This window comes from Atta cephalotes, assembly GCF_000143395.1.
Source record: "Atta cephalotes unplaced genomic scaffold scaffold00023, whole genome shotgun sequence".
NCBI lineage: Eukaryota > Metazoa > Arthropoda > Insecta > Hymenoptera > Formicidae > Atta > Atta cephalotes.
Window position 1 is genome coordinate 4,810,933 of NW_012130087.1, and position 9,913 is coordinate 4,820,845.

Here is a 9,913-nt window from a genome sequence, read left to right on the forward strand (position 1 = left end):
TTTGCATTGTATTATATTATCAATTATTATTTCCAGCTTAATATGTCTTATTTAACTCAATAGTTGAGTCATATATAATTTTATTTTTTATGAAGTTTAATAAAAAGATTCGCTGCTTATTTATTGTTACTTTTAAACATATCGGCTCAAATTTTGCACAAATAATTTCGCAATCATATTTATGTCTGATTGCATACTTTTTTTTAGGCTGTTAGATTCCCTTCTCTAACTACATCTTTGACTATATCATTTTCGTAATGAATGGAAAACTAAAATATGTATGCATATTTACAATGTTCGCCATAGATAAATATATTTAAGGCAACTACTTGTTGTAAACATTTATATATAAATACATTGTACATTATGATAATATAAATTGAAACATACAGGGTACGTCACCAAAATCCCAAATCAAATAATTTCTTTAAATAAAATGTTTTTAATAAAAAATTACATATTACAAAAAATACTTTTATATGGCACTTGGGAGATCCCTGTAGAGCACAGTTATTCGATATATTCCCCAGCTTAAATGAAGACCTCTATTCTCGGTCTGAAGCATTCGCACGCACGCTGTAATATAGCGCTGTCCATGCCGACGAATGCTGCTTTAATAGCGGTCCTTAATGATATCACATTGAGATGACTTGTTTGTGACTCTTTCAACTACGCTCCATACGTAGTAGTTCAAGGGATTTAAATCTGGGCTGTTGAGAGGCCAGAATTCCTTAGAAACATATCGACATTGTCTGAGAATCAATTTTGAATCAAGTGAGCCGGTGCATCGTCCTGCTAAAAAACATATGGCTTTCAGGACGCCACAGTTTCCATCCATGACTTCACTACATCCATCAGAACGTGCAACTCTGGGTCATTCGAAATCAGCGCTTGAATTCTTTCAACGACTGCGGGAATCCTCGCGGTGCGTTCTTTCTGACTCTTCTTCGCTGGCATACTGGAACCTTCGTTAGACTGTTCTAAATTTTGATCGTATATTTTGTCACATCATAAACGGTTGATCTCGGATATCCAAAGAACAGAATTATTTCCGTTGCTGAGCACCCAGCGCGGAGGCCTTCGATGATCGCGGCTCTTCGATTATACTCCGCACTTGGTTTAAACATCGCGGCTATTTTGAAAATATGACTGTTTACTAAAAGCATCAAGCTTTCTCGGACGCCAACAACAATCTCTGGCGGAGTCATAATATAGCGGAAAATTTAAATTGAAATTTATAGTAATTAATTTACTAATTTACTAATTTTTAGTAATTAATATCTCGTTAACTATTGCGAAAATCACAAAATGGTAGAGGACTTTTCGATTCAGTTTAGTTCGCTCTACCTGTTCAGGATAGGTGATGCCGTAATTTAATGACACCCTGTATAATAATTTATTATTAAATAGTTTAATTTAGTATAAATGTTAGTTATTGTCTTCTTATTATTAAATAATTTCTCTATATTTTATTCCTTCTACTTCTTCGCGGCAATATATATGTACGTACGTTTTTATTTTTATTCTATAATATTATAGATTTAAGACGTATAAAAAAATATAAAGCAGAACAGTAAACAGTAATCGGTCAATCATAGTAGAAAACATAAAACGATTAAGCAACAACAAATCTAAAATGTTGATTTTACTTATACTGTTTATGTTTTAGTACGTAAGATTTTTTGCGTCACATTTCTTATACTTCCGTACTGATTGGCTTGTCTTTATCCTGTTTTACCGACATCTTATCTCGTCAATTTTTGTAGAATACACCGACTGATTTATCCGCTTTGGCGTCAGACTCAGAGAGTCTCCCAATCAAACATTGATCAAAGACGAATAATGCATACTTATCCTATTGCGTTGTTAATTATATACTTTACACTTACGAAGTTACTATTATATTGAACACACACACATTCTAAATTGCATATTATTATCACAATTTAACAGATACAAAATTCTGTTGAGATGTTATGATTTAACTCTTACAATTTGTACTATATAATTAACGATTGGTACTTGTTTGATCAAATCCAAATAAACTTACTAGATTGAAAAAAACTGCAAAGTCGATAACCCTAGACCGTTAAGATCACTCCCCACTTTCATCTTTTATACGCTCTCTTATCATTTTTTTATATTTTTTTTACCAATCATCTTATTTCATTCTTTGTAAAATTAGGAGAGAGATGTAATATGAGAGAGAAAGAGACGCAGATTCCACCATCGTTAATCATCACAGCAGCTTATTTCCTTCATAAATGATGTGACGTCGAATACTCAATCTTCATGTGTCTCTCACTTTTCTTTAGTGATGAATTTTCATTTCGGTTTGGTTGTGATCTCCGTAATCCTTGATGTGGTTTTCGTTTGGTCCACCGGTAAAAAAACTTACGATTATAGTTTCAAGTGTTATTCATCGCTAGAAATTATTAACTAATTATTAATTATTATTAATATATTTATTATTATTTATTAATAATTATTAAATTATTAATTAGTGAATTCTCAAATTAGCTGCAATTTCAATGGAAGCGTTATGCTTGATTTTTTTCTAGTGCTTCTGATGTGGCAACTTGTAACAAGAATTCGGAAATTTAATAATGTTGTCGGATAATTGTTAAATATTGGTCGTCAATTATTTTTTACTCAAATACTATCAACTTTACAGAAAAATAGCACGAGACAAAATTATTTTCTTTTCATAGAACTTTAAAAATTTTTTTAGAATTTTTTATCAACATGAGAAAATATGCTATTAAAAAATTCTGAAAAAATTTTCAGAACTTTATGGGAAGAAAATACACAATTTTTTACTCTTGCTATTTTTCTGTAAAATTAGTATTTGAGTAAAAAATTATTGAAAATCATTATTTAGCGATTTTTAATAACTAATATCTTGTTAACTATTACGAAAATTACAAAATGATACAAAATTTTTTAACACGTTTAGTTCGTTCTATATACACGCAAGCTACATCAAAACTTATCGGACACTCTATATATAACACACCACACACATGCGCGCGCGCGTGCACACAAACGCATGTGTATACAGATATTTATTATATATATATATTTCTCTATAACTTTGATTTAATTTATAAGCACATTTAGATATATTTTTTAGATGACATTTTGAAGAAAAAAGTTCAATTGAGTTTCGGCATTGCGACAAATCCTTTTCTCCAATCGTCAAACTTAAATCTTCCCAATATTCAAAACAATCCTTTCCTGTATTCATCGAATGGTAACAGAATTGGAAACCCATTCTTGTCAAATGCTGTTGCAACACAGGCATCCAATATAGCCTTTCCCAATAATAACTATAATCCCTTTCCTAATAGTAATGCGAATCCTTTCCTGACAAATCTACGTAATTCTACTAGAGAAATAATTGATCCAAGGGTTGAGATAGAATCTCCTAGTTCACCAAGCCCTGTACCAGTATTTAATACACCAGCACTAAATAATGATTTTACATTTCCTACTCCTCCTAAAATTCATCCTCCAATTTCACACGTACCATCCTGGAAGGAATTGTTACCTTCTAAGATCAGTCCAGAAAAAATGATATCAGAACTTAGTAAGTAGAACATGAATATTTTAAGAACATGAAGAACTAAAAAATTTACAGATTCGAAAAAGTAAATGCATAAGAAATTACACGTTTGTAATGTAAAGAATAAAGTTTTAATGTGAATTTTCTTATCCTATATACATTCAACATATCTTTATATATTCAATATACACTATAATATTATAATATATATAAAATAAATAAATTTCAGAGTGTGAAGAATATGTGAGAGAAATCGCGGGTACAACCTTGATAACGTCTTTGGCTGGTTCATCATCAGGCATACGTAAATTGACTAATACTTGTGAGAAAGTAAATCACTTAGTGATTGGTGGTACCGAGGCACGTGTCGACGAATTTCCTCACATGGTTGCACTAGGCAAACGCAATTTTGACGAATTTATTTTGATGTGCGGCGGCACGCTGATTTCACATGCCTGGGTGATTTCTGCTGCTCATTGCACTCATGGGACAGAGTAAATCTTATATATAGTATTTCTCTCACTTTAAACAACTCAAAAATTCTAACGAAAAAATAATCTTTTATTTTTCTGCTAGTTATTTTACTGAATACAATAATACAATCCTATACAATCCTAAAATATGAAAATATTTTTTAAGGTTAATATTACAGTTTAAGTATATAATACTCTACTCTCACTTGCTTTGATTATTTAATACTATAGTGTTTTTTTCGACACATCTTGAGAAAAAATTTTAAAAGTCTACTTGATTTTCTAATTTAAATGTTTTAGAAATTGCAATCTAAAATGTAACTTACATAAGTGACTGATATCTTTCAATTGTTTAAGGATTTGACTAATAAAACTAGTCCTATACATTATATTTTATTGCAGTGGCGGTGTAACTGATGCAAGGATTGGCTTCCACAGTTTATCAGAGCAGAAAGGCATCACGAGTGTCATTAAAGATATAATAACTCATCCGGATTACAGACCACCTGCGATGTATGCGGATATAGCTCTGGTACAGCTCATGACTGTTGTTACGTTTAGTATATCTATACGACCCGCGTGTCTTTATCAATTATTTAAAACCATGCCTAGACAGGCTTTGGTGAGCGGTTGGGGTGTTACCAAATATAGTAAGTAAGTTTCTCACATGAAAATTTGCTATGAAATCCTAAAATCATAAGAAAAAATCATAAACTTAAATGTTTTTGAAAATCTAAATGTTCAAATGCTTTATATTTATTAAGAACTTACAGCAGATCATTCCTAATAAATGCAAAGTCCTTCATAAAAAAAATCAAAAATTTTTATAAGGTAGGAGTATTGATTCATATTAAATTATGTACTTCAGGCGGAGAGGTGAGCGATCGATTACAAAAAGCTCAGCTGGATGTGATAGATAATCTGTCGTGTACAATACGGCATAACAGTTCTCTAGAAGTTCCGCGTGGTATCACACCAAGTATGATTTGTGCTGGCGATCCTAGCGGCAACTGGACAAAGGACACTTGCCAAGGAGATTCCGGAGGTCCTCTCCAAATAGTTCATCCTAGTGAATGCCTCTTCCAACTGATTGGTATCACTAGTTTTGGTAAAGCCTGCGCAATGATTGATATTCCCGGTGTTTATACTAGAGTGTCTCATTATCTTCCGTGGATCGAAGGTATAGTCTGGCCGCAAGGACAATAATCACAATTTATTCGACTTTTACGAAAGGTACAAAAAACATATTTTATTAAATTGTATTTGGTTAAATTAAGTCTTACATAAATAGTTCTCAATTAGTTTTCAAACAATTCAAGACAATTATTAAAGATAAAATATTATAACATTCGCAAATGTTTCTATTTATTATTTTGTAATACTTTTACCATGTAAAAATAATTTCAGAAAAGTCTACTTGCTTTAATTATTGCTTTTAGCGAAAGAAATTATGAATATAGTTGACCAGTCTGCAATTCTGACTAGAATATTGGAAAGTAAGAGAAATCACAAGATGTGGATTTAGAATGCAGCAATGACGTTGATCTCCTAAACTATTAAAAATCAAGAGATTTTGCTATCATGAATAGTACGCCATGTAAGGCCATCACCATAAGGGCCATGGATTGATGGGAATAAGATATGCCACCAACTTCTGTAACAATTAATATTAAGATACATTATGCAAATAATATTAGACAAATTTTTGGACAATGAGACTACAAATATAAAAATAATATTGAACGATTGTTCTATCAACAATTTCTATGCTAAACAAAATTTTTTAAGTAGTTATTATAATAAGCTTAATTTCCAATTTCCTTTAAATCAAAATCGTAATCATTAAAACTGAAAAAACATAAGGATCTCGAATTATGTTATAATTATCCAGGGTTGAGTAGTTAACTTTTTTTTAACTAAGTTAAGTTAAAGTTAATAACCTTAAAAATTTAACTTCGTTAAGATACAAGTTAATTTATAATGAAATTAATTGAATTAAGAGTTAAGTTAATAAAAAAAGTAATTGAAAAGTTAAAAATTAAATTTGTTTTATTATTTTTTTAATTCATAATTCCAGAGTTTTAGTTTTATAAATAACGGAAATAACAAATATATACTTCATTTAGAAAATACTCTATATTTTATTTACATGTTTCGTTTATATATACTATATTTACTATATAAGATTCGACTATAAATGGACTGTGATATGACTAAAACTTCAGATAATACGAGGAAGTAGCGATAGTAATAAGGAATAATAGATTTCAATTTATCAAAAACTAGATCAAAATACACGGTTTCTGACAAATTGAAATCTGGGAGTCGATTGTATAATTTAAAATGAGATGAAAATTACAAAAGTGAGCACTAAAATATTTATAATTTCATTGGTCAATATTTAATAAATTTGCTCACTTTTGCAATTTTCACCTCATTTTAAGTTATTGCCGCATATTATGTCTCTGAGACTTAACTTCAAAGAATTAAATAAAAAATTAATAGTTATGGATAAAATGTAACTAAATAAAGTTAAAAAATTAAAAGTCTAAAATGTAACTAAGTTAAGTTAAAATTAATTAACTTTTTAACTTTTTAACTTAACTTTTATCTTTTTAACTTAGCACTATCCAACTCTGTAATTACCATATAAACATATAAAATTAAATAACGTGTCAGTAAGAACCTGTTCAAAGTTTAATATTTTTAGTTAAATTTATTTTTCTAGCAAAATCTATAAAAGCGATATATTTTATAAATATGCATTGCATCCCATTCGTTTTAGTTAGTCTTTCGTTGATGATTTATATTATTGGTTGTATTTTAATCGATATGATCTACTTAACATTTTAAGTATGTATTTATAAAAGTTCTACCTGTTTTTTGTTCCTAAGAACAATCTCCAGTTCTCCCTCGGCCCGAAGTCATAAGGATTTTGATAGAACTTATTCTGAGCACGATACTTTTTAGATTCCGCATTGTTGATGTGCGCCTCGATGCTCGTCTCTCCTCGGGTAATGAGACGAGCATGCCACCAGGCTAGAGCACCCAATGCTGTACATGTGGCTATACAAATTAGACCCACAAAAATTATCAATCTTTTTCGCCATTCTTTGATCTCAGTTTCTACTGCCTGTCTTGCTATTTCTGCTAGCTCCTCCTTGCTTAGATGATCTAATGATTCCGTCTATCAATCAAGCATGCATTTAAGATTTTGATTAAAGTGATAGTTAATAAAATGTATTTATGAGCAATTAACTAACGTACCATTGGAATTATTTCCGAATTATTAAGGCGTACTGGATGACCATCTAATTCCGGTTCCTGATCAGGGAAGAACTCCTCATAGGCGAGTTGCACGCCGAATATCATAATGAAGATAACGCCAATTACGGTATAAACCATATATAGGAAGAAATGCCGATGATTATAGTGACCAACACAATTGTTTAACCATGCTGTGTATTGATTAAGGAAGACTTATTACATGTTGCAAAAAACGATTATATATAAATTTTCATTGACAATATATGCATAATTAATCTACGGTGAATATAATTAATTAATGAAAATTGACTATATGTATAAAATTAATTAATAAAATATATAAGGATACGACAATGATGATCCATTTTGAGGATACACTTATTGCAAACAGAACAATGATGTGTTCTGGGTGGCTTTGGTTTGATGCATTTCTTACAGATGCTTACAGCCTCTGGTATAAGGCCTCCCTGAGGTGGATTTCCTGCTGGCACAGTCACACCCATATAATAATGAAAGCAGACATTAACCAGTAGCCAGTTTCCAACTAGCAATAAGATTATCGTCATTAATGGACTCCGTTCCCACCACCAGGGTAGACCTACATAGTAGGCAATGTATACAATACTGATGGTCAGCAGGCTCACCATTGCTACAAACACCTATGGACTGCAGTACTTAGTAAATATATTGTGGATGTCTTGAAGTTTGCATTATACGTATAAGTAAAACAAAATATGGAACATTTTATGAAACTTCATGTCTTACAGCATATACTAGTGGAGAGAACTATGCTGAATAATGATGCAAGCAAAATGGGGAATATTTGATTGTGATGTTTTCTCTGTCAATGTCAGGAGCGTTCATAACGAATAGGAATTAGGTTTTGTTATTAACATTTACAAAGTAAATATTTATTTATACTTTTTGTCAATTTATCTGTGAAATGATATGTCCCCGATATAATTTATTATCGTCTGTAGTAATTAAACAAAAGGCTGGCATTTTGTAAGAGTTTATGACGTCGTCATATCACATTTCGCTGCTATCATCAGCTGTCACCGAACAGGAGTGGGACCCGATGAGTCAATTACAAATTGAAAGAGAAAGAAAGAAAAAGAAATCATTATCAAATATCTCCTTCTTTGTCTTACTTGCCAGCTTGCTAATTCTCTTGCTAGTTCTCTTATGTAAAACACAGGCGATGTTCGCTCCATTATACATATGCTCTAATAAACACATCATGTAATGCTTCATGTAATAAATATAGTCATATGTCCAAGTATTACTCATTTATTGTAGAATATAAATAAAATATATTCACCAATTATAAAAAAAATACTTTAATATTAACGCAACATAATGTAATTCTAATGAGACAAACTTCAAAAATATGTTTCAGTTAATGTAAATCGGATCTTTTAAAATTTGAGTTTATCATCATAAAGATTAGTTTTTAAAATATCAAAATTCTAGTATAAATTTTTTTTAACTCAAGTGAATTAATTACATAAAATTTATTATTAAGCATAAAAAACAATCTTAAATAATATATGAGATTTTGTAATTCAATACAAGGACAAGTAATATAAAAAAATCTTACCGGACCCAAAAAAGAAGTGAAGTTCTCGACAAACCAGAACATGGGTTCCATAAGTATATCACAAATGTAACTCCAACTCAAAAAGTCATTGTAGAACAAAGATTTTATAGAAATTTGAAGTCGCCACCATTTCTGTTTTAAATTATTCCTTAAAACAAGTCGAATTTGATCGTCATATTTATTAAGTTCATATAAATTTATGGTATAAAGGATCAATAAATGGGGGGGGGGAATTGAAATTCAATAATTTTTAATGCAACTAACATAAAGAGAATGAAATAAACTTGTGATAAAAAATAAAAATTAATAGATATCTGGTAAATATAAAGTTCAACAAATATAAATATTTATGAATTTACCGAAGAATACTTGGCATCTTCGTCAAAGACCATTGTATTTTCGCCATTTTCGTTTTTGTCCTCAAATGTTCTCATAATCCTGGCATATTAAAGTCACATCTCGCGAACACGCGTTCGCTCATCGTCACGTTATACTTTGTATATCTTGATAAGACATTTGATAAGGTACTATGACCGATAATTACTATTGCAGAAATACTAACCTCAATTGATCTGCAAGTACAACCTCGCCCGCCATATTTATTTCAAGGAAAGAATTTGGTGTAATCAGTAGAGTGTAGAGAGTACTGCAACTATTGGTATTAAGATAGAAATGTATTATTAAAGAAAAAAACGTATACAGTGTTATAAATATGTTTATAATATAAATACAATGTTTATTATATATATTCGCAAATTTAATTTTTGTAAATCGTGTTATTTATCAGAAAATAGAAAAAACAAGTTTATATTTTCCCGCCATTTTACAAGCGATATTTTTAAAAATAATCAAAAACATTCGCAAATGTGAGAATTGTTCATTGTGAAATATACATATGCATATATAACACACAAACACACACACACACACACCCACACACACACACACACACACACACACACACACACACACACTACACACGCGCGCGCGCGCGCGCGCACACAATAA

General features: G+C 30.6%; 2 protein-coding genes across 2 annotated transcripts; one reads left to right on the forward strand and one right to left on the reverse strand.

Moving 5' to 3' along the window:
* Window positions 1-2,317: 2,317 nt before the first annotated feature.
* LOC105619958 (serine protease snake-like) lies at window positions 2,318-5,780 on the forward strand. The gene is made up of 6 exons (XM_012201472.1): window positions 2,318-2,384; window positions 3,134-3,589; window positions 3,795-4,059; window positions 4,441-4,688; window positions 4,907-5,271; window positions 5,478-5,780. The coding sequence occupies exons 1-5, from the start codon at window positions 2,318-2,320 to the stop codon at window positions 5,242-5,244; spliced, it is 1,374 nt and encodes a 457-aa protein (XP_012056862.1). The 3' UTR covers window positions 5,245-5,271; window positions 5,478-5,780.
* Window positions 5,602-9,311, reverse strand: LOC105619957 (probable palmitoyltransferase ZDHHC16). The gene is made up of 6 exons (XM_012201471.1): window positions 9,265-9,311; window positions 8,906-9,053; window positions 7,655-7,964; window positions 7,306-7,496; window positions 6,915-7,225; window positions 5,602-5,692 (listed from the first exon to the last, which is right to left on the reverse strand). The coding sequence occupies exons 1-6, from the start codon at window positions 9,309-9,311 to the stop codon at window positions 5,602-5,604; spliced, it is 1,098 nt and encodes a 365-aa protein (XP_012056861.1).
* Between the last annotated feature and the right edge of the window lie 602 nt (window positions 9,312-9,913).

What these genes read in the sequence shown, in the direction of transcription:
- LOC105619958 (XM_012201472.1), top strand. Translation starts at nt 2,318, where the DNA reads ATGAATTTTCATTTCGGTTTGGTTGTGATCTCCGTAATCCTTGATGTG. An exon ending in AAAAATGATATCAGAACTTA is followed by an intron (nt 3,590 to 3,794) that starts GTAAGTAGAACA and finishes AATAAATTTCAG; the next exon opens with AGTGTGAAGAATATGTGAGA. An exon ending in CATTGCACTCATGGGACAGA is followed by an intron (nt 4,060 to 4,440) that starts GTAAATCTTATA and finishes ATTTTATTGCAG; the next exon opens with TGGCGGTGTAACTGATGCAA.
- LOC105619957 (XM_012201471.1), bottom strand. Translation starts at nt 9,311, where the DNA reads ATGGCGAAAATACAATGGTCTTTGACGAAGATGCCAAGTATTCTTCG. An exon ending in TCACTTCTTTTTTGGGTCCG is followed by an intron (nt 7,965 to 8,905) that starts GTAAGATTTTTT and finishes TGCAGTCCATAG; the next exon opens with GTGTTTGTAGCAATGGTGAG. An exon ending in ATTCGGAAATAATTCCAATG is followed by an intron (nt 7,226 to 7,305) that starts GTACGTTAGTTA and finishes CTTGATTGATAG; the next exon opens with ACGGAATCATTAGATCATCT.